Source organism: Pseudophryne corroboree, chromosome 1 (genome assembly GCF_028390025.1).
Source record: "Pseudophryne corroboree isolate aPseCor3 chromosome 1, aPseCor3.hap2, whole genome shotgun sequence".
Taxonomy (NCBI): domain Eukaryota; kingdom Metazoa; phylum Chordata; class Amphibia; order Anura; family Myobatrachidae; genus Pseudophryne; species Pseudophryne corroboree.
Window position 1 is genome coordinate 486,408,663 of NC_086444.1, and position 25,121 is coordinate 486,433,783.

The 25,121-nt window shown below is 48.0% G+C and overlaps 1 protein-coding gene across 4 annotated transcripts in view; it reads left to right on the forward strand.

Annotated features, from left to right (window-relative positions):
- The window catches only part of FRMD3 (FERM domain containing 3), a 366,853-nt gene that overhangs the window by 305,958 nt on the left and 35,774 nt on the right, over positions 1 to 25,121 (forward strand). For all 4 annotated transcript variants that reach the window (XM_063913806.1, XM_063913809.1, XM_063913807.1 and 1 more), the window contains exons 10-12: positions 1,504 to 1,592; positions 2,884 to 2,958; positions 25,011 to 25,079. In XM_063913806.1, coding sequence (XP_063769876.1) covers positions 1,504 to 1,592; positions 2,884 to 2,958; positions 25,011 to 25,079 — 233 coding nt within the window. The remainder of the gene's footprint in view (positions 1 to 1,503; positions 1,593 to 2,883; positions 2,959 to 25,010; positions 25,080 to 25,121) is intronic.

Genomic DNA, 25,121 nt, shown 5'->3' on the forward strand with positions numbered 1-25,121 from the left:
ATTGCAAACGCTAGGCCGCCGCCCTCTGGGAGTGTATCTTAGCTTAGTGGAATAGCGAACAAAAGATTAGCAGAACTGCTACTAAATAATTCCCTGCAGTTTCTGAGTAGCTCCAGACCTACTCCTAGACTGCGATCACCTCAGTCCGTTTAGTTCCTGGTTTGACGTCACAAACACGCCCTGCGTTTGGCCAGCCACTCCCCCGTTTCTCCAGCCACTACTGCGTTTTTAGCTGGCACACCTGCATTTTTTAGCACACTCCCTGAAAACGGCCAGTTTCTGCCCAGAAACACCCACTTCCTGTCAATCATACTACGATCACTCGAGCAATGAAAAAACGTTGTTCGAGCTTGTGTAAATCTACAAAGTTTTGTGTGAAAGTACTTACCGCATGCGCGCTGCGTACCATGCGCATGCGCAGATTTGCCGTTTTTTCACTTGATCGCTGCGCTGTGAAAATCGGCAGCGAGCGAACAACTCGGAATGACCACCATCATCCCTTACAGCTTGCAAGTAACAATGCTAAGATGTAATGGCAACCATGCTGCATTATTTGCAGTAACAGTTTAAAGGGAATGTCCAGGCAGACAAAAGTAATCACCTAATGTAATATTTTCATACAGTATATAGACAACAATGCAGGCATAAGGCAATTAACAGGGATGCGTTCAGTTGGGTGAGTATCGGTGGGGGGGGGTTCCGGGTTAGGCACTAAGGGGGATTAGCCTTAGCCTCATCCCCCCAAGGGTTACTGTAGCCGACACCCCCAGATGGTTAGTCCAACCTCCCCCCCTCCTCCCAAGGGTTAGGGTAGAGGACAGGGAGGGGGCAAAATATACTTACCCCTTCCAATGTCGGCAAATTCAGTGTCGGGATGCCACAGTTGGTAGTGTGACCGCCAGCATCCCGACTGCCGGGTTATCGTATGTATTCCAATTATCATTAAGTTATCTCCTGAATAAATATTAGTGCTGAGAACACTGCACAAATAATCATTACAATGCTATATACTGCATAGCTTATCATGCTGCTTCTGTTTGTTCAGCGATCCTAAAACTCCCTGTGACCGTGAAAACTCCCTGTGACCATAAACCTGCACAAACAACCATTCCTTTGTGTTATATGTTGTGGTAAATAACCATTGTAGGATGCATACAAAAGGTAACAGTTTATATATACATATATTTATATATATATATATATATATGTATACACACACACACACAGTTTTTTTTTTATTTATTTATTTATTTTCCAATAAGACAAAGTGGATTCTGGTAATATAGCCAATGCAATTCATGTTTAGCAGGAGACTAATATATTTATTTTTGTTAGAAATGTAAAGTGCAATTTCTTATCATGGAGAACATAATACTATTTCCCTCTGTTCTCATTAAATAGCTTAACTGAATAGCCATTGCAATGCTATATAAATACTGTATATTCACTCTGTCTATACAATAATCACTCATTGTGCTGTGTTCTGTTTTTTCCCTCCTCCAGAAGAAAACTGTGCTAACTTACCATACCTCAACGCCAGCAGCCTGTAAGCACCTCTGGAAATGTGGTGTTGAGAATCAAGCGTTTTACAAGTGAGTTGATACTATTGCTGTAAATAATAAGTAGCCATTCTCTAAGCTAATCAGACAAACAGTTAAGCACAATTTTGACACAAGAAAGTCTACCAATACACCATACACTGTAAAACAGCTGCCGTGCGTGTGTGTGACTCTATTCACCAGTATTCGTGCCATTGCACACTTGTGTGCTCCTAGCATAGGAAGATGCCAGCAATGATGGGAAATCAGGAATGACGTTTTTTACTACTTCTGATGGAAAGATAACCACACAAATGCAAAAGTTTATGGTACGTTGTAGGATGAGCTAGTCTGATGAGCTTCAGGGCGTGGAATAAGACATGCACTTATATATGCGCAAAACAATCACTTCATAAATTAACATTTCTATAGAAGTGTGTAAATATAGTAATTATTACTATTAGATGAGGATTGCTATTTCAAAAATAAATATCTGGAACACATTACTTCTCACATAGGAAATATGTCAGACCTCGCGGGGATCCCTCCACCATAGTCAACTCGCACAGCACCCTATCATACTGTATAACCCCCATAATATGGGACTTACTGTTTCTTTGCATATAAGCAAAATACAAGATGTACATAGAATTTTGTGGTGTTTGGACATTCAAAGCATATTTAAGGGTCATGATTTATCCATTATGCATTTTCATAAAAAAAAAATGTATCTACTGAACAAATAAGTATTTTTTAAAAACTCACATTATGATATAGATGATGATGTTCCGTTATTAATTTTGGCTTTGAGAGTAGGATACACAATCGCTTTGACAAGTGTAAAAATACACTGGTCACCTTCCCTGAAGTTACAGAAGCCTGAGGTGCAAGTGTTTCTTTGCTTTCATTTGGACAGTAATGTCAGACCCGCACCATGGCCAATTGCAAACACAGCACTGCACATTGAGCAGTTCCCCTGGCTTCCCATGACTTCCCCTGACTTCCCAAGGGATTTCAGCGCTGGCTGGCCAGTTTGGTCTGGTTAATGTTATGGCAGGCAGATCTCATGCTGTGAAAATAGGGGAAACCCCGCTGTTTATTCCCCCTATTTTGCAGTACCAGCCCAGTCTGAGTGGTCCAGGACTGGTTATGGATTTGGGGGTGGGGGGAACCACCCATTTTTTTATTGTAAACATTTGATTAGTGCTTAACCTAACGAAGCCTGCACAGATGATATTTGCAAACTACAGCATTTCAAAGTGAACCATATCCATCAAGTCATATATTATACCTATAACCTTTTTGTGGACCCAGGACAATATTGTTTTGATGTTTGCTCTTATAGGTATGCAAAATCAAGTCAAGTAAAGACTGTGACAAGCAGCAATATAATTTTTAAAGGGAGTCGATATCGATATTGGTAAGTACATTTTAATATGTGTAAAAGTCTTTTTTACTTTTTTCTCCTCACATATAAGTAACTGCATCTCAAACTACTCTAAATGTAAATGTCCTGTAGTTTTCCCACTCATTACCTTGTGCCTTATGCTCATGCCAAACTCTATCAGTCTCTCCGTCAGTCTCTGAAGACCAATGTTCTTACAGAAGCCTATTTCCAATTATCAGTGCCACAACATCTAACCATCATTTGTCTCCACCAACTGCTGGCGCATCCTATGAAAGTACATTTATTTTGACCATGACTGCAATGTGTGATTAGATCACTAGATGGCAGTAAAGCAACTAGTCAAAATATGGAGCCACTGATTATCTTACAACATAGTTTTGGTGCTTTCCCAGAGATTATTATGTAAACATTCGTATACAAGTAAGCGCTCAGGAAGGCAGTATGTTAACATAAAAGGATTTTTTAAATAGAGTATCCAATTTAAAATGAGGAAAATGAGGAAGACTGAAAGACGAGTTAAGGAAGAATGTTTGATAGATCCAGGGAATTTATTGCAGTTATGGTGACAGAAAAATGATTAAAGAAAAGCATGTTATGGAAATAGGATTATTGTTAAAACAGGAGATAAGAAAGAAAAAAACAAACCTCTCACATGGACTAACCACTAACCCAAAACAGGGCAGTCTGCATTCATTGTTTCTGTCAAATTATAGGTTTCTATTATCTTTAACCATCTCATACAGTTATTTCACACATATTACCAGCATAAGAGTACATCCAGATACAGAAATAATTCTTTCTCTAGCACAAATGTATTAACACATTCTTTATGCAAAATATATGTTGATTAAACGTAGCCCAACTACAGAAATAAACCCACTTGTTGAAAGCCCAGACCTCAGATTTGCTAGTCCCTTTTTTCTCCCAGATCCATGGTGGCTTGTCCTGCCCTTACGGTGACTGAATATCCACAAATTCCTTTGTTGTGTAAGTGGACACACAAAATACTCTGCATCATGACATGTGACGCTTTAGATCCAAGGTATTCTGGTTCTTTTGACAGCTGTCCTACCTAAATAGATCCAGAAACAATTTCATATTATTCATAGTAGTTGAGAAGTTTGTCTTACCTTGTTGGCAATAGCATGCAACTCTGGGTCAACACGTGCTTTATATAGAGGCTACAGTAGATGGGACAGTTAATTCAGGAGCTGTTACCTGGTCTTTGTAATGTATACATGGACACTGTGACATCATACCAGATAATATGCAAATTTCATGTAGCTATTAACTGATTACGCTAAGAAGTTGGCTAGCTACTGGGCATGCAGGGGCGTTTTAAGAGAGGAGGGGGCTCATGTGCAGACTCCAGGTGGGCCCCCTCCTCTCCACGGCGCAGAAGGCTCCGGCATGGTGCCCGCTATGGTCTGGCAACAAATATCCTACTGCACATGCGCAGCAACCATTTTGGAAGTGATTTTTGACGCGGCTGCAGCGCCCGTCGCGGGACTCCGGAAAGATAAACATAAAACAACATGGGTGCAGTTTGTGCGGTGTGGGCCCCCCTGGACCCAGGGGCCCCTATTCTCCGCACACATTGCACCCATGATAGAAACGCCTATGAGTGCACATCAAAATAATACATCATATTTTCTCTATCGTCCTAGTGGATGCTGGGGTTCCTGAAAGGACCATGGGGAATAGCGGCTCCGCAGGAGACAGGGCACAAAAAGTAAAGCTTTAGGATCAGGTGGTGTGCACTGGCTCCTCCCCCTATGACCCTCCTCCAAGCCTCAGTTAGATTTTTGTGCCCGGCCGAGAAGGGTGCAATCTAGGTGGCTCTCCTAAAGAGCTGCTTAGAAAAGTTTAGCTTAGGTTTTTTATTTTACAGTGAGTCCTGCTGGCAACAGGATCACTGCAACGAGGGACTTAGGGGAGAAGAAGTGAACTCACCTGCGTGCAGGATGGATTGGCTTCTTTGGCTACTGGACATTAGCTCCAGAGGGACGATCACAGGTACAGCCTGGATGGTCACCGGAGCCTCGCCGCCGGCCCCCTTGCAGATGCTGAAACAAGAAGAGGTCCAGAATCGGCGGCATGAAGACTCCTCAGTCTTCTTAAGGTAGCGCACAGCACTGCAGCTGTGCGCCATTTCCTCTCAGCACACTTCACACGGCAGTCACTGAGGGTGCAGGGCGCTGGAAGGGGGGCGCCCTGGGAGGCAATGAAAACCTATTTTTGGCTAAAAATACCTCACATATAGCCTCCGGGGGCTATATGGAGATATTTAACCCCTGCCAGAATCCGTTAAGAGCGGGAGACGAGGCCGCCGAAAAAGGGGCGGGGCCTATCTCCTCAGCACACAGCGCCATTTTCCCTCACAGAAAGGCTGGAGGGAAGGCTCCCAGGCTCTCCCCTGCACTGCACTACAGAAACAGGGTTAAAACAGAGAGGGGGGGCACTAATTTGGCGTTAGAAATATATAAAAAAAGATGCTATAAGGGAAAACACTTATATAAGGTTGTCCCTATATAATTATAGCGTTTTTGGTGTGTGCTGACAAACTCTCCCTCTGTCTCTCCAAAGGGCTAGTAGGTCCTGTCCTCTATCAGAGCATTCCCTGTGTGTGTGCTGTGTGTCGGTACGTGTGTGTCGACATGTATGAGGACGATGTTGGTGAGGAGGCGGAGCAATTGCCTGTAATGGTGATGTCACTCTCTAGGGAGTCGACACCGGAATGGATGGCTTATTTAGGGAATTACGTGATAATGTCAACACGCGGCAAGGTCGGTTGACGACATGAGACGGCCGACAAACAATTAGTACCGGTCCAGACGTCTCAAAAACACCGTCAGGGGTTTTAAAACGCCCGTTTACTTTAGTCGGTCGACACAGACACAGACAGGGACACTGAATCCAGTGTCGACGGTGAATAAACAAACGTATTCCTTATTAGGGCCACACGTTAAGGGCAATGAAGGAGGTGTTACATATTTCTGATACTACAAGTACCACAAAAGAGGGTATTATGTGGGATGTGAAAAAACTACCGTAGTTTTTCCTGAATCAGATAAATTAAATGAAGTGTGTGATGATGCGTGGGTTCCCCCCGATAGAAAATATGGGCGGTATACCCTTTCCCGCCAGAAGTTAGGGCGCGTTGGGAAACACCCCTTAGGGTGGATAAGGCGCTCACACGCTTATCAGAACAAGTGGCGGTACCGTCTATAGATAGGGCCGTCCTCAAGGAGCCAGCTGACAGGAGGCTGGAAAATATCATAAAAAGTATATACACACATACTGGTGTTATACTGCGACCAGCGATCGCCTCAGCCTGGATGTGCAGAGCTGGGGTGGCTTGGTCGGATTCCCTGACTAAAAATATTGATACCCTTGACAGGGACAGTATTTTATTGACTATAGAGCATTTAAAGGATGCATTTCTATATATGCGAGATGCACAGAGGGATATTTGCACTCTGGCATCAAGAGTAAGTGCGATGTCCATATCTGCCAGAAGATGTTTATGGACACGACAGTGGTCAGGTGATGCAGATTCCAAACGGCACAAAGGTGTATTGCCGTATAAAGGAAGAGGAGTTATTTGGGGTCGGTCCATCGGACCTGGTGGCCACGGCAACTGCTGGAAAATCCACCGTTTTTTACCCTAAGTCACATCTCTGCAGAAAAAGACACCGTCTTTTCAGCTTCAGTCCTTTCGTCCCTATAAGAGTCATATCTGCCCAGGGATAGAGGAAAGGGAAGAAGACTGCAGCAGGCAGCCCATTCCCAGGAACAGAAGCGTTCCACCGCTTCTGACAAGCTCTCAGCATGACGCTGAGACCGTACAGGACCCCTGGATCCTACAAGTAGTATCCCAGGGGTACAGATTGGAATGTCGAGACGTTTCCCCTGCGCAGGCTCCTGAAGTCTGCTTTACCAAGGTCTCCCTCCGACAAGGAGGCAGTATGGGAAAAAATTCACGAGCTGTATTCCCAGCAGGTGATAATTAAATTACCCCTCCTACAAAAGGGGTATTATTTCCACACTATATTGTGGTACTGAAGCCAGAAGGCTAGGTGAGACCTATTCTAAATCTTAAAAAATTTGAACACTTACAAAGGTTCAAATAAAGATGGAGTCACTCAGAGCAGTGATAACGAACCGGGAAGAAGGGGACTATATGGTGTCCCGAGACATCAGGGATGCTTACCTCCATGTCCCAAATTTGCCCTTATCACTAAGGGTACCTCAGGTTCGTGGTACAGAACTGTCACTATCAGTTTCAGACGCTGCCGTTTGGATTGTCCACGTCACCCCGGGTCTTTACCAAGGTAATGGCCGAAATGATGGTTCTTCTTCGAAGAAAAGGCGTCTTAATTATCCCTTACTTGGACGATCTCCTGATAAGGGCAAAGTCCAGGGAACAGTTGGAGGTCGGAGTAGCACTATCTCGGATACTGTTACAACAGCAGGGGTGGATTCTAAATATTCCAAAATCGCAGCTGATCCCGACAACAAGTCTCCTGTGCTTAGGGATGATTCTGGACACAGTCCAGAAAAAGGTGTTTCTCCCGGAAGAGAAAGCCAGGGAGTTATCCGAGCTAGTCAGGAACCTCCTAAAATCAGTGCATCATTGCACAAGGGCCATGGTAAAAAAATGGTGACTTCCTTCGAAGCAATTCCAGTCGGCAGATTTCATGCAAGAACTTTTCAGTGGGATCTGCTGGACAAATGGTCCGGATCGCATCTTCAGATGCATCAGCGGATAACCCTATATCCAAGGACAAGGGTGTCTCTCCTGTGGTGGTTACAGAGTGCTCATCTTCTAGAGGGCCGCAGATTCGGCATTCAGTTTTGGATGTTGGTGACCACGGAGGCCAGCCCGAGAGGCTGGGGAGCAGTCACACAAGGAAAAAATTTCCAGGGAGTGTGATCAAGTCTGGAGACTTTTCTCCACATAAATATAGCTAAGGGTAAATTTATAATGCTCTAAGCTTAGCAAGACCTCTGCTTCAAGGTCAGCCGGTATTGATCCAGTGGGATAAAACATCACGGCAGTCGCCCACGTAAATAGACAGGGCGGCACAAGAAGCAGGAGGGCAGTGGCAAAAACTGCAAGGACTTTTCGCTGGGCGGAAAATCATGTGATAGCACTGTCAGCAGTGTTTCATTCCGGGAATGGAAACTGGGAAGCAGACTTCCTCAGTAGGCACGACCTCCACCCGGCAGAGTGGGAACTTCATGGGGAAGTTTTCCACATGATTGTAAACCGTTGGGAATTACCAAAGGTGGACATGATGGCGTCCCGTCTGAACAAAAAACGGGACAGGTATTGCGCCAGGTTAAGAGACCCTCAGGCAATAGCTGTGGACGTTCTGGTAACACCGTGGGTGTACCAGTCGGTGTATGTGTTCCATCCTCTGCTTTTCATACCTAAGGTACTGAGAATTATAAGACGTAGAGGAGTAAGAACTATACTCATGGCTCCGGATTGGCCAAGAAGGACTTGGTACCCGGAACTTCAAGAGATGCTCACAGAGGACTTATGGCCTCTGCCGCTAAGAAGGGACTTGTTTCAGCAAGTACCATGTCTGTTCCAAGACTTACCGCAGCTGCGTTTGACGGCATGGCGGTGGAACGCCGGATCCTAAGGGAAAAGGCATTCAGGAAGAGGTCATTCCTACCCTGGTCAAAGCCAGAAAGGAGGTGACCGCACAACATTATCACCACATGTGGCGAAAATATGTTGCGTGGTGTGAGGCCAGGAAGGCCCCACGAAGAAATTTCAACTCGGTCGATTCCTGCATTTCCTGCAAACAGGAGTGTCTATGGGCCTCAAATTGGGGTCCATTAAGGTTCAAATTTCGGCCCTGTCGATTTTTCTTCCAGAAAGAATTGGCTTCAGTTCCTGAAGTCCAGAAGTTTGTCAAGGGAGTATTGCATATACAACCCCCTTTTGTGCCTCCAGTGGCACTGTGGGATCTCAACGTAGTTCTGGGATTCCTCAAAACACATTGGTTTAAAACCAGTCAAATCTGTGGATTTGAAGCATCTCACATGAAAAGTGAACATGCTCTTGGACCTGGCCTGGACCAGGCGAGTGTCAAATTGGTGGTTTTTTTTCTCAAAAAAGCCCATATCTGTTTGTCTATTCGGACAGGGCAGAGCTGCGGACTCGTCCCCAGTTCTCTCCCTAAGGTGGTGTCAGTGTTTCACCTGAACCAGCTTATTGTGGTGTCTTGCGCCTACTAGGGACTTGGAGGACTCCAAGTTGCTAGATGTGGTCAGGGCCCTGAAAATATAGGTTCCAGGACGGCTGGAGTCAGGAAAACTGACTTGCTGTTATCCTGTATGCACCCAACAAACTGGGTGCTCTTGCTTCTAAGCAGACTTTTGCTAGTTGGATGTGTAATACAATTCAGCTTGCACATTCTGTGGCAGGCCTGCCACAGCCAAAATATGTAAATGCCCATTCCACAAGGAAGGTGGGCTCATCTTGGGCGGCTGCCCGAGGGGTCTCGGCTTTACAACTTTGCCGAGCGGCTATTTAGTCAGGGGCAAACACGTTTGTAAAATCCTACAAATTTGATAACCTGGCTAAGGAGGACCTGGAGTTCTCTCATTCGGTGCTGCAGAGTCATCCGCACTCTCCCGCCCGTTTGGGAGCTTTGGTATAATCCCCATGGTCCTTTCAGGAACCCCAGCATCCACTAGGACGATAGAGAAAATAAGAATTTACTTACCGATAATTCTATTTCTCAGAGTCCGTAGTGGATGCTGGGCGCCCATCCCAAGTGCGGATTATCTGCAATACTTGTACATAGTTACAAAAATCGGGTTATTATTGTTGTGAGCCATCTTTCAGAGGCTCCGCTGTTATCATACTGTTAACTGGGTTCAGATCACAGGTTGTACAGTGTGATTGGTGTGGCTGGTATGAGTCTTACCCGGGATTCATAAATCCTTCCTTATTGTGTACGCTCGTCCGGGCACAGTATCCTAACTGAGGCTTGGAGGAGGGTCATAGGGGGAGGAGCCAGTGCACACCACCTGATCCTAAAGCTTTACTTTTTGTGCCCTGTCTCCTGCGGAGCCGCTATTCCCCATGGTCCTTTCAGGAACCCCAGCATCCACTACGGACTCCGAGAAATAGAATTATCGGTAAGTAAATTCTTATTTTAACATTACTTTGAGTCTGAAAAGCCCTTCTAAAAATGAAAAGTGGAGGAGTTGCCCATAGCAGCCATTCAGGTTCTTGCTATAATTTCTCTATTGCATTCAAGGAAATGATAGTAAGACATACTTGCCTACTCTCCCGGAATGGCCTTGAGGATCCCGAAAATCGGGTGACCCTTCTGGCCCCCCGGAAGAGCAGGCAAGTCTCCCGATTTGCGGGGTCCCCCCTGCCCGTCCGCCCACTTAGTGTGTAAAGTGGGCGGTCCGGGCAGTTGATGACGCGATTCTTGCTGAATCGCGTCATCATTGCCACGCCCCCTGCAGTGTAATGCCGGTGATCACGGTATTACAGAGCGGGGGGGTGGGGGGGGGGATGGCTTAAAGGAGGCGTCACCGTGACCCCGCCCTTGCTCTGCCCCTGGTCCACCCCCTCCTCTACGTCACAGCCTCCCCTGCCCGCCCTCTGAGCCGACCTGGCTGCTCTCTCCCGCAGAGAGCAGCCAGAATGTCGGTAAGCATGTAGTAAGAATTTGATTGGTTGCTATGGCAACACCTTCACTTGTCTGTTTTGGTAAATCTACCCTTTTGCCTTCATAAATTCTATAAATGTAAAAAAACCACCTGTATTTAGTATAATGGGGCAAATTCAGCATGAATCGCAAGTAGCGATTCGTACGGAATTTTTGCTGAGGGGCCGCAGAAATTACGATCGCCTCTGCCTGTCATTCAGGCAGAGGCGGTCACGGGGCGGGAGGGGGGCGGCAACGCTCCGTTTTCTGGGTGGAAACGGAGCATTGCGGGGGCGCGCCAGCCCAAACGGGGTGTGTTGGGGGTGTGCGGCCGCAGTGGCTGCACACCCCCACACACAGCCGCTGCGACAACAAAAATAGCGCCGATACTCCTGCGGCCGCAGCTTAGCTGCGCCGGCAGGAGTCATTCTTAATTTCTGCTAACAAGCAGAAATTGCATGCTGTTCGCAATTTCCGCTTGAAGCAGGGGGGGAGGCGCTGGTCAGCATGTTGGGCAGCCTTGCCCAGCGCTGGGCGGCCCCCAGCATGCGTGCTAATGGTTAGCAAATTCTGCTGATTAGCAGAATTGGCTAGCCTTACTGAATTGGCCCCAATATGTGCCATTGAAGGGTTAACAATTTCGTATTTTCTCTTACGTCCTAGAGGATGCTGGGGACTCCGTAAGGACCATGGGGTATAGATGGGCTCCGCAGGAGACATGGGCACCTAAAAGAACTTTTCCTATGGGTGTGCACTGGGTCCTCCCTCTATGCCCCTCCTCCAGACCTCAGTTAGATCTTGTGCCCAGAGGAGAAGGGTACACTGCAGAGAGCTCTCCTGAGTTTTCTGTGGAAAAAGAATTTTGTTAGGTTTTTTATTTTCAGGGAGTCCTGTTGGCAACCGGCTCCCTGCATCGTGGGACTGAGGGGAGAGAAGCAGACCTACTTAACTGATAGGCTCTGCTTCTTAGGCTACTGGACACCATTAGCTCCAGAGGGAGTTGGAACACAGGTCTCACCCTGGGGTTCGTCCCGGAGCCGCGCCGCCGTTCTCCTCACAGATGCCGGAAGATAGAAGCCGGCTGAGTATGAGAAACAAGAAGACATCTCAGGCGGCAGAAGACTTCAGATCTTCATGAGGCCATACACAACACACAGACCGCCTCTGCCTGTCATTCAGGCAGAGGCGGTCACGGGGCGGGAGGGGGGCGGCAACGCTCCGTTTTCTGGGTGGAAACGGAGCATTGCGGGGGCGCGCCAGCCCAAACGGGGTGTGTTGGGGGTGTGCGGCCGCAGTGGCTGCACACCCCCACACACAGCCGCTGCGACAACAAAAATAGCGCCGATACTCCTGCGGCCGCAGCTTAGCTGCGCCGGCAGGAGTCATTCTTAATTTCTGCTAACAAGCAGAAATTGCATGCTGTTCGCAATTTCCGCTTGAAGCAGGGGGGGAGGCGCTGGTCAGCATGTTGGGCAGCCTTGCCCAGCGCTGGGCGGCCCCCAGCATGCGTGCTAATGGTTAGCAAATTCTGCTGATTAGCAGAATTGGCTAGCCTTACTGAATTGGCCCCAATATGTGCCATTGAAGGGTTAACAATTTCGTATTTTCTCTTACGTCCTAGAGGATGCTGGGGACTCCGTAAGGACCATGGGGTATAGATGGGCTCCGCAGGAGACATGGGCACCTAAAAGAACTTTTCCTATGGGTGTGCACTGGGTCCTCCCTCTATGCCCCTCCTCCAGACCTCAGTTAGATCTTGTGCCCAGAGGAGAAGGGTACACTGCAGAGAGCTCTCCTGAGTTTTCTGTGGAAAAATAATTTTGTTAGGTTTTTTATTTTCAGGGAGTCCTGTTGGCAACCGGCTCCCTGCATCGTGGGACTGAGGGGAGAGAAGCAGACCTACTTAACTGATAGGCTCTGCTTCTTAGGCTACTGGACACCATTAGCTCCAGAGGGAGTTGGAACACAGGTCTCACCCTGGGGTTCGTCCCGGAGCCGCGCCGCCGTTCTCCTCACAGATGCCGGAAGATAGAAGCCGGCTGAGTATGAGAAACAAGAAGACATCTCAGGCGGCAGAAGACTTCAGATCTTCATGAGGCCATACACAACACACAGACAGCACTGATGGGTGCAGGGCGCAGGAAGGGGGGGTGCCCTGGGCAGCAATAAACCTTGTTTTTGGGCAATAAGGTGCTATTAGGCTGCGGAGGCAGCAAATAGATGATCCCCCGCCATTTTTGTGAAAATTGAAGAGGGACCGAAGCCCGCCGCTGGGGGGGCGGAGCTTGATCCCTCAACACTAACCAGCGCCATTTTCTCCACAGAGCTGCATGAGAAACGCTGGCTCCCCGGACTCTCCCCTGCTGAACGCTTCAGAGGTTGGAAAAAAGAAAGGGGGGGCACATTGGCGCGCAGTGAGTGGGAAATTGGATATATATATATATATATAATATAAAAGCGCTATCTGGTTTTTCCAGTGTCATTTGGGCACTGGGTGTGTGCTGGCAACTCTCTCTCTGTCTCTCCTAAGGGCCTGGTTGACGTTTGGCCCCTTATAGGTATATCCCTGTGTGTGTGGGGGGGGGTCGGTACGTGCGTGTCGACATGTCTGAAGCGGAAGGCTTCTTTAAGGAGGAGGTAGAGCAGATGAGTGGTGTGTCCCCGTCGGTAGTGCCGACTCAGGAATGGATGGACATGTGACATATGTTGAACGCAAGTGTGACATCTTTACATAAGAGGCTAGATAAGGCTGAATTCGGGGAGGCGTCAGGGGGTCAATCCTCAGATTGGACCGACTCACAGGGCCCGTCGGGGTCTCAAAAGCGCCCCTTGGCAAAAATTGCGGACACAATTACTGACACGGACTCTGATTCCAGTGTCGACTATGATGAAGCTAAATTGCACCCTAAGGTGACAAAGAGCATTCAGTGTATGATTATAGCAATAAGAGATGTGTTGCATATTGCTGATGAACCCTCTGTTCCTGACACGAGGGTACACATGTTTAAGGGAAAGAAACAGATAATAAACTTTCCCCCATCTCATGAACTTAATGAGTTTTTTGAAAAAGCTTGGGAGACTCCGGATAAGAGACCGCAGATTCCCAAAAGAATTAATATGGCATACCCCTTCCCTACACAGGACAGGGTACATTGGGAATCCTCTCCCACTGTGGACAAGGCTTTAACGCGCCTGTCAAAGAAAGTGGCGCTACCGTCTCCAGACACAGCGGCCCTCAAGGATCCTGCGGATCGCAGGCAAGAGACTACTTTAAAGTCTATTTATTCACATACTGGAGCTGTGCTAAGACCGACAATTGCGTCGGCATGGGTATATAGCGCAATTTCAGCCTGGACAGATAACCTGTCGGCTGACCTTGATACCATGGATAGAGATACTGTTTTGTTAATTCTAGCCCATATCAAAGACGCAGTCTTGTATATGAGAGACGCTCAAAGGGACATTGGATTACTGGCTTCCAGAGCCACTGCCATGGCTATTTAAGCGAGAAGATCCTTATGGACCCGCTAGTGGACGGGTGATGCGGATTCGAAAAAGCATATGGAGGTTCTACCCTATAGGGGAGACGTGTTGTTTGGGGATGGGCTGGCGGACCTGGTTTCCACAGCTACCACAGGTAAATCTAACTTTTTACCGTTTATTCCAAAACAGCAGAAGAAAACTCCAACATATCAGATGCAGTCCTTTCGGTCACAAAAGTCCAGAAGAGGTCGGGGATCCTCCTTCCTTGCCAGAGGTAAGGGTAGAGGGAAAAGAACACCTGCTTCGACTGGTGCCCAGGAACAGAAGTCCTCCCCGGCTTCTACAAAACCCACTGCATGACGCTGGGGCTCCCCTGCGGGAGTCCACACCGGTGGGGGCTCGTCTTCGACTCTTCAGCAGGTCTGGGTCAGCTCAGACCTGAATCCTTGGGCGTTGGAAATAGTTTCCCAAGGCTACAAACTGGAATTTGAAGAGGTGCCCCCACGCCGATTTTTCAAGTCGGCCTTACCAGCTTCTACCCCAGACAGGGATGTAGTGTTAGCTGCAATTCAAACTCTGTGTCAACAGCAAGTAATTATCAGGGTTCCCTTGAACCAACAGGGAAGAGGGTACTATTCAACCCTCTTTGTGGTCCCGAAACCGGATGGTTCGGTCAGACCTATTTTGAATCTAAAATCCCTAAACCTGTACATGAAAAGATTCAAATTCAAGATGCAATCGCTCAGGGCGATAATAGCCAGCATGGAGGAGGGGGAGTTTATGGTGTCACTGGACATAAAGGATGCTTACCTTCATGTCCCCATATATCCTTCCCATCAGGAGTACCTGAGATTCGCTGTACAGGATTGTCATTACCAATTTAAGACGCTGCCGTTTGGGCTGTCCACGGCCCCAAGGATTTTCACCAAGATAATGGCGGAAATGATGGTGGTCCTGCGCAAGCATGGAGTCACAATTATCCCATACTTGGACGATCTCCTGATAAAGGCGAGATCAAGAGAGCAATTGCTAAGCAATGGGACACTCTCTCTAAGAGTGCTCCAGCAACACGGTTGGATTCTAAATCTACCGAAGTCACAGTTGATTCCGACAACTCGACTAACGTTCCTAGGTATGATACTGGATATGGAACAAAAGAAGGTTTTTCTCCCGTTGGAAAAAGCCCAGGACATCCAGAACATGGTCAGAGACCTGCTAAAGCCAACAAGAGTGTCAGTTCATCAATGCACTCGTGTTCTGGGGAAAATGGCCATCCCCTTCAGCAGGTTCCATGCAAGGACGTTTCAATGGGACCTTCTGGACAAATGGTCCGGGTCCCATCTACATTTACATCGGAAAATAACACTGTCCCCCGGGACCAGGGTGTCTCTTCTATGGTGGCTGCAAAGTGCTCACCTTCTGGAGGGTCCCAGGTTTGGAATTCAGGACTGGATCCTGGTAACCACGGACGCGAGCCTCCGAGGATGGGAAGCAGTCACCCAAGGAAGAAATTTTCAGGGACTGTGGTCAGACCAGGAGTCCTGTCTACACATCAACGTGTTGGAGCTAAGAGCCATATACAACGGCCTTCGACAAGCGGAGAGTCTTCTTCGCAACCTACCGGTTCTGATTCAATCAGACAATGTCACAGCAGTGGCTCATGTGAACCGCCAAGGCGGGACAAGAAGCAGAGCCGCGATGGCGGAAGCAACCAGGATTCTTCGCTGGGCAGAAAATCACGTAAGCGCTCTGTCAGCTGTCTTCATTCCGGGAGTGGACAACTGGGAAGCAGACTTCCTCAGCAGACACGATCTCCATCCAGGAGAGTGGAGACTTCATCAAGAAGTCTTTGCAGTGATAACGGGTCTTTGGGGAGTTCCTCAAATAGACATGATGGCGTCACGCCTCAACAAGAAGCTTCGGAGGTATTGTGCCAGGTTCCGGGACCCTCAGGCAGTAGCAATAGACGCCCTGGTAACGCCTTGGGTGTTCCAATCGGTCTACGTGTTTCCTCCTCTTCCTCTCATCACAAAGGTGTTGAGGATCATAAGGCGAAAAAGAGTACAAACAATACTCATTGTTCCAGTCTGGCCTCGAAGGGCCTGGTACTCAGATCTTCAGGAGATGCTCACAGGAGATCCCTGGCCTCTTCCTCTAAGGGAGGACCTGTTGCAGCAGGGTCCTTGCGTGTTCCAATACTTACCGCGGTTACGTTTGACGGCATGGTGGTTGAACGCCAGATCCTAGCTGAGAAGGAGATTCCGGAGGAGGTCATCCCTACTCTAATAAAGGCTAGAAAGGAGGTGACGGTAAAACATTATCACCGTATCTGGCGAAAATATGTGTCTTGGTGTGAAACCAAGAAAGCCCTACGGAAGATTTTCATTTGGGTCGTTTTCTCCACTTCCTACAGACAGGAGTGGATATGGGCCTGAAATTAGGCTCTGTTAAGGTACAGATTTCGGCCCTCTCGATATTCTTTCAGAAGGAATTGGCTTCTCTTCCAGAAGTCCAGACTTTTGTAAAGGGAGTGCTACACATCCAGCCTCCTTTTGTGCCTCCAGTGGCACCATGGGACTTGAACGTGGTGTTGCAGTTCCTAAAATCACACTGGTTTGAACCACTTAACAAGGTTAAGTTGAAATTTCTTACCTGGAAGGTGGTCATGTTGTTGGCCTTAGCATCTGCACGGCGAGTGTCAGAATTGGCGGCCTTGTCTCACAAGAGCCCCTACTTGATTTTTCATGTTGATAGAGCGGAATTGAGGACACGCCCTCAATTTTTGCCTAAGGTGGTTTCTTCATTCCATTTGAACCAACCTATTGTGGTGCCTGTGGCTACGAGTGACTTGGAGGATTCCAGGTCCCTGGATGTAGTCAGGGCCTTGGGGATTTATGTAGCCAGGACGGCTAGAATTAGGAAAACAGAGGCTCTGTTTGTCCTGTATGCTGCCAACAAGATTGGCGCGCCTGCTTCGAAGCAGACTATTGCTCGCTGGATCTGTAACACGATTCAGCAGGCTCATTCTACGGCTGGATTGCCGTTACCGCATTCGGTTAAGGCCCATTCCACTAGGAAGGTGGGCTCTTCTTGGGCGGCTGCCCGGAGCATCTCGGCATTATAGCTTTGCCGAGCAGCAACTTGGTCGGGGTCAAACACTTTTGCTAAATTCTACAAGTTTGATATCCTGGCTGATGAGGACCTAGCATTTGCTCAGTCGGTGCTGCAGAGTCATACGCACTCTCCCACCCGATTGGGAGCTTTGGTATAAACCCCATGGTCCTTACGGAGTTCCCAGCATCCTCTAGGACGTACGAGAAAATAAGATTTTAAACCTACCGGTAAATCTATTTCTCCTAGTCCGTAGGGGATGCTGGGCGCCCGTCCCAGTGCGGAAACTCTGCAAGACTTGTATATAGTTGTTGTTTACATAAGGGTTATGTTACAGTTGGAATTGGTCTTGGACCGCTACTGTTGTTTGTTCATACTGTTAACTGGTTATGTATGTTCCGGGTTACATGGTATGATTGGTGTGGGCTGGTAGGAATCTTGCCCTTGGATTTATAAAATCCTGCCCTCGTATTGTCCATCTCCTCTGGGCACAGTTCTCTAACTGAGGTCTGGAGGAGGGGCATAGAGGGAGGAGCCAGTGCACACCCATAGGAAAAGTTCTTTTAGGTGCCCATGTCTCCTGCGGAGCCCGTCTATACCCCATGGTCCTTACGGAGTCCCCAGCATCCTCTACGGACTAGGAGAAATAGATTTACCGGTAGGTCTAAAATCTTACTTTTTTCCCTTTTGTCTTATCATGTCCCTTTTGGTTCCCGTGCAACCATGTGCTGCACATAGAGAAATTAAAATGTTTTTCATTGTACATATTAAACCTCTAAATAAGGATGGACAAAGTGAGACACTGAACTGTGTTGAGCCACGTTGGTCAGCACAGTGAATTAGCTTGACACACTGTCTCGGCACACAGCTCTTTTTCAGGGGTGTAGTAGGGTATGCCGGCGGCCAGCATACCGGCACTGGAATCCCGACTGCTGCGCTAACCACGCTGCGGGCACGGTGGCTCACTACGCGCGCCATTCTATCTATTCTCCGGGGGGTCGTGCACCGGGATCCCGACAGCCGGCAAACTGAAGACCACCCCTTTTTCAGGGACACTGACAGTGACTACAGTGCCGGCCGACTTAGGCACTGACTACTGAGTGGTGTGTGTGTGTGTGTGTGTGCCATGCTTGTAGCGACTCTTGAGCCATTCATGTACGTTTACTTTCAGAGCAAATGAGCATGAATAGATCGGGAATTGCGATCGACGGCGCACACAGTAGTACTAGTACAGTAGTAGTCACTAGTCCGTCACTCAGTCCCCGAGCCCCGGCTGCCGCTGCACTCCTGCCACTGATTGCAGGGTGAGCTGTGTGCTGTCACTGTACTGCACTGTGCCAGGATCATGACTGTGATACACTGAAGTGGAGGCAGCCTCTCTCAGTCTCCCTCCAGTTCACAGTGTTAGTTCAACTTAGGGGGACTTGTACTAAGCAGAGATAAGAGTGGAGAAGTGAGCCAGTGGAGAAGTTGCCAATGGAAACCAATCAGCTGCTCTGCATACTTTTATAGTATGCAAATGATAAATGTTACGTCAATGGTGTCTGGTTGCCATGGGCAACTTCACCACTGGCTCACTTCTCCACTTTTATCACTGCTTGGTACATCTCCCCCTCAGTCACAAGATCTTGGCATAGTATCAGCACATCACTCCCCGAGTTCCTGTCCGGCAGCGGCACCAGTGCAGTTGGTCATTGAGTAAACGTCTCGACACATCAAAGTTACTTGACTCAAATCTTTCAAACACCTACAAAACTAGAGCACATTTTTCGAGACATTCACTCAGCAGCCATCTCTATTCTAAAAATAAGAGTTGTCTTTCAAGGCAATAATGATGTAGTATAAATAATTATTTCTCTATCATCCATGAGGGATACTGTGGACACTTAGGGGGTAATTCCAAGTTGATCGCAGCAGGAATTTTTTTAGCAGTTGGGCAAAACCATGGCCCTCATTCCGAGTTGTTCGCTCGCTAGCTGCTTTTAGCAGCTTTGCACACGCTAAGCCACCGCCTACTGGGAGTGAATCTTAGCTCTGCAGAATTGCGAACGGAAGATTTGCATAATTGCAAATAGAAATTTCTTTGCAGTTTCTGAGTAGCTCGGGACTTACTCAGCCACTGCGATCAGTTCAGTCAGTTTCGTACCTGGTTTGACGTCACAAACACACCCAGCGTTCGCCCAGACACTCCCCCGTTTCTCCAGCCACTCCCGCGTTTTTCCCAGAAACGGCAGCGTTTTTCCGCACACACCCATAAAACGTCCAGTTTCCGCCCAGAAACACCCACTTCTTGTCAATCACACTCCGATCACCAGAACGAAGAAATTTCTTCGTTAAGCCGTTAGTAAAATACCTAACTTTTTGGCAAATTTACTTGGCGCAGACGCACTGCGAACATTGCGCATGCGCAGTTTGCGACAAATTGCTCCGTTGTGAAAACCACTAACGAGCGAACAACTCGGAATGAGGGCCCATGTGCACTGCAGGGGAGGCAGATATAACATGTGCAGAGAGAGTTAGATTTGGGTGTGGTGTGTTCAATCTGCAATCTAATTTGCAGTGTAAAAATAAAGCAGCCAGTATTTACCCTGCACAGAAACAAAATAAGCCACCCAAATCTAACTCTTTCTGCACATGTTATATCTGCCTCCCCTGCAGTGCACATGGTTTTGCCCAACTGCTAAACAATTTCCTGCTGCGATCAACTTGGAATTAGCCCCTTAGTGCGATGGGATATAGATTGGGCCCAAAGGAGCCGGTGCACTTTAAATTTCTTCAACAGGGTGTGCTGGCTCCTCCCCTTTATGCCCTCCCTCACAGCTCAGTTTAGAATAATGTGCCCTGAGGAGAGGATGCACACTCTGGAGCTCCAGAGAGTTTTTCTTCAGTTTATTTTATTTTTTGTTATTTTCAGGTAAGCTGTTGGGCAACAGCTTACCTGCACCGAGGGACACTGGGGGTGGACCGACACCAGCCTCCTGGAGGTGCTGAGTCAGATCCCGCTGACAGGACAACGGTCCTGAGGGTCAGTGTACCGCAGGCATTGCGTTCTTGCGCACACACCCGCAGCATGCCGCACAGCCCCTGTACGGAGCCTGAAGATCAGCAGAGTGGTGAGTGACAACTGGGGACCCCACATGGAGAGGCCCCGATTCTGTGTACGTCATGATCGCCCCCCACCTTGTAGTGATCCCATAGCCCCTGCATAGACTTGCCAGCGGTTGTGAAAATAGGTTTTGGTGCCTCATTTTACACAAATTGGGGACTTTTGCCAGTATAAATATACATGTAGCTCCAGCGCCATTGCAAGAGGTGGAGATTCCTCAGAGTGGGACCAGCGGCTTCCTGTTTCCATTTCCTGCACTCTCAGCGTTGTTGCAGGACTGCCAGCTCCTCCAAGTGATTCTCCACGGCCAGACACTGGTACAGGGGTGTAGTTAAGGAGGAGAGCCTGCTGTGGGACCCTTCTATTAGGCTCCTCACGCACTGTACACCAAATTGCCTCTCTTCTAACTGTATAATTGTTAGTTTCAGGCGGTGTGCTGGTTCCTCCTCTCTGTGTCTCTACACACATACTGGGCTAGGCAGGCTTGCTTGTAGCTGTGTCTCTGTGTATGTGTGTGTGAATCTAAATGTCCTCTGTCAGCATGGTGAAAAAAGTTGTGTGCACTATTTGTCACACCAGGTTTTCCCTCTCCCCTGCGGATTCACTCATATGTGAACAATGCAGTCAGCCTTCACTAGGTAGTGGGGCTTTTGGGGGTGATTTGCAGGAGCCAGTTTGGCTCAGTTCTATTAAAACTATGATGGCTGACATGTCCAATGAATCGACTACTGCCAGACAGGAAAGGCAGCTGATACAACAGTCAATGGCTGCTCTGACAAAAGATAGGGCAGACAGCCGACGTGTTTCTCCTCTTCCAAATCCATTACCCCAAAAAAGGGTGTTTCCTGATATCCTCTCGGAATCCGAGGAGGAGGTGCCAGAGGTGGAAAAGGGGGAGGAGCACAGGGTGTAGAATCACTTATCATTGCAATAAGGGATGTCCTAAATATCCCTGGGAATGAGACAGATGTGCAGCAATCCTTTTTCTCTGCACAGAAAAAGGTGCAGGTCACATTTCCTGACTCAAAGGAACTGGATGATCTTTTTAGGGAGCCATGGGCTACTCCTGACATGAAATTCCAAGTGTCAAAAAATGGGTGGTCGCCTTTCCTTTTGCTCATGAGGGGCAAAAGGTCTGGGATCCTCCCCTTGCTGTTGATGCGTCAGTATCACATCTATCAAAAAGGACAGTACTGCCGGTTCCAGGGGCTACAGCCTTAAAGGAACCCACAGACAGGAAAATAGAGACAACTTTAAAATCTATTTATGTTGCAGCAGGGGCCTCCCAAAGGCCTGTTATTGCAGGTTGTTGGGTGACTCACGCCATGCATACTTGGGCTGGTAATCTTCAGGAGGGCCTCACTGGGGATAAGTCCATGGCTGATATGGTGATGCTGATTCAGCACATCCAAGAATCTGCCCACTTCCTCTGTGAAACCATCAAAGGAATTGGCATTATAAATGCCCGTACCTCTACCATGGCGGTCTCTGCACGCAGAGCATTGTGTGACTGGGTGGTGGACGCGGAGTCTAAAAGGAGTCTGGAAGCCTTGCGCTTCACAGGTGATTGGCTGTTTGGAGGTGAATTAGATACCTGGATTTCGAAGGCTACTGCTGTAAAGTCCACGTACCTCCCCTCTGCTGCTCCACTGGCTAGACGTTCTTACACTGCAGTCCTTTTGGACATTGCGCTTTAAGGGTAAGGCAAGAGGTGCCTCAAATGCGGCACGAGGCTCCAGAGGCAAGTCACGTAAACCTGCGACCACTGGGTATCAGGACCAGAGCGTCAGCTCTGTCTCCCCAAAACCCTCCGCATTTCGGTGTCCCTCCGCTCCAGGGGGATCTCAGGGTGGTAGCTCGTCTGAGATTCTTTAGCTCCATTTGGAACAGCTCCTGCCAGGATGCCTGGGTAAAAGACCTGATCTCCCAGGGCTACAAACTGAAGTTTGAAAGTTATCTGCCTCACAGGATTTTCAAGTCGGATTTATTTACTAGCTTCAGAAACCATGCTACGGGAGACCATTCAAACGTTAGCTCAGACCCAGGTCATTGTTCCTGTGCCACTCCAGCAACAAGGCGAGGGATACTATTCCAGACTTTTTGCGGTACCAAAACCGGACTGTTCAGAGAGGCCCATTTTGAACCTCAAATCATTAAACTCATATCTGCGGGTTTTCCAGTTCAAAATGGAGTCTCTGAGAGCAGTGATCTTAGGTCTGGAGGAGGGGGAGTTCTTGGTCTCTCTAAACATAAAGGATGCTTACCTCTATATTCCAATATGGCCGACTCATCAGGTTTACCTCAGGTTTGGTCTGTTAGAGGAACATTACCAGTTCCAGGCGCTGCCCTTTGGCCTATCAACGGCCCCAAGGGTCTTCACCAAAGTGATGATGGAAATGATGTTCCAACTCAGGATTCAGGGCATGAATATTGTCCCCTACCTGGACGATCTGCTGATCAAAGCAAGATCAAAGGAACAACTGCTGGCGTCTGCCAGCACGACATCCCTGTTGTCACACCATGGTTGGATTCTGAATTTTCAAAAATCCCACCTGGAGTCAACCCAGCATCTCCAGTTCCTCGGAATAATCAGGTTCTCGGTACATCTTTGTGGGGAAAGATGGTGGCCTCCTTCGAGGCCATTCAATTTGGCAGATTCCATGCAAGGAAATTCCAACTGGATTTCCTGAAGAAGTGGTCAGGTTCGCATCCGCAGAAGCACCAGGTCATACGTCTCTCACCGCAGGCCAGGATTTCTCTCCTGTGGTGGTTGCAACCCTCCAACCTCTTGGATTGGCGGAGCTTCAGGATCCAGGATTGGATTCTCTTGACCACGGATGCGAGCCTTCAGGGCTGGGGAGCTGTCACCCAATGGGCATAGTTTCAGGGCAGGTGGTCAAGCATCGAAGCCTGTCTTCCTATAAACATACTGGAACTCAGCGATATACAACACTTTGCTGCAGGCTTCTCATCTGCTCCAAGGTCAAGCCATTTAAGTTCAATCAGACAATGCTACAGCAGTGGCTTACATCAATCGGCAAGGAGGGACTAAGAGCAGGGCCTGCGTGCGGGAGGTATCCAAGATTATCCTCTGGGTCGAAAGGAATGCAAGGGCTGTATCAGCCATATTCATTCCAGGAGTAGACAACTGGGAGGTGGACTTCCTAAGTCATCACGACCTACACCAAGGAGAGTGAGGTCTCCACCCGCAGGTATTTCGACTGATAATAGATCGATGGGGCTGTCCGCAGATCAATCTGATAGCCTTTCGGCTCAACAACAAGCTTCAGTGCTATTGTTCCAGGATGAGGGACCCTCTGGCAGTGGACGCGCTGACAACGCCATGGGTTTACTGGCTGGCGTACCTGTTTTCTCCGATTCCGTTGCTTCCCAGGGTTCTAAAAAGAATCCGAAGAGAGGGAGTTCAAGCAATTCTCATTGCCCACGACTGGCCTCGAAGGGTTTGGTACATGGCAATAGAAGACCTCTGCCACGTCGGGAGGATCTTCTTCTGCAAGGACTGTTCGTCTACAAGGACTTATGGCGGCTTCGTTTAATGGCATGGCGGTTGAGCGGAACCTTCTAGCTGAGAAGGGAATTCTGGGTGAGGTTATTGCCACCATGATTCCAGCCAGGAAAGCTGTCCTGTCTAAGCATTACCATAGTGTCCTCAGTATCCCTTATGGATGATAGAGAAAAGAGGACTTTAATTACCTACCGGTAAATCCTTTTCTCGTGGTCCTGCAGGAATACCGGGCGCCTGCCTCTGTGCTTCGCCTTCCTGCAAGTTATTGTTCTTGTGTGAAGTTGTTTACACAGCAGTTGATGTTTTCTGGTTTCACTAGTTGTTGCTAGTGTGTTTGTTCTCCTGTGTACTGGTTCGTTACTCTAACAACTAGTTGTCTTGTCATGTTTCCTCCTCACAAGTATGTCCATCTCCTTCGGGAACAGTTTTCCTAGACGTAGCTGTGACGGAGGGCATAGAGGAGAGGAGCCAGCACACCCTGTTGAAGAAATTTAAAGTGCTCTGGCTCCTTTGGACCCCATCTATACCCCATCATACTAAGTGTCCCCAGTATCCCTTATGGACTACAAGAAAAGGATTTACCAGTAGGTAATTAAAATCCTCTTAATGTACTTAATAATCTGTGAAAACTACTAATATTTATAAATGCTGCAACAGGATAGTTACAGAGTAGAAATTTGAAGATGTATAATGCTCACAAGTAGGGGCGTCACTTACCTTGATGAAACCCGGTGCAGCTCTGAATGATCTATGCTGGCATAGCAACAAGGAGGTATGGCTTCACATGAATGGGTGTGGCTTGACAAGAGTGTGTGTGGCTATGCATCCCAAACCCCCGTTTTCGGCACTCTGGGGTCCGGGAGATGTGGATTGCCCCAGAGACTGCTCTGGCTGCAGAGTCGGCTCCTACATAGAGACAGGAGCCGGATGCGGCATGTAATGTTACAGTGCAGCACCTGGCTTCTGTTACTGAGCATCCGGGTGCGGGCTGCACCCCCCGCAACCCCATAATGATGCCACTGGTCACAAGAACTACTGTAGATTACAGCTCAAAGTTATTTCTTAAATATTTAAAAAGAAAAACAAAATCTGCTAATTTATTTATTTTGTACATACGATTTTCACCATCTTATGTTTTGCTCCAAATTAGTGGGAAAGTTGCAAAAGAAGTTGTTGAAGCAAGTTCAAAGATCCAGAGGGACCCTCCAGAAGTTCACAGGTAATTTACAATTTACGATAAGCTTGTCACTGCCCAATTATT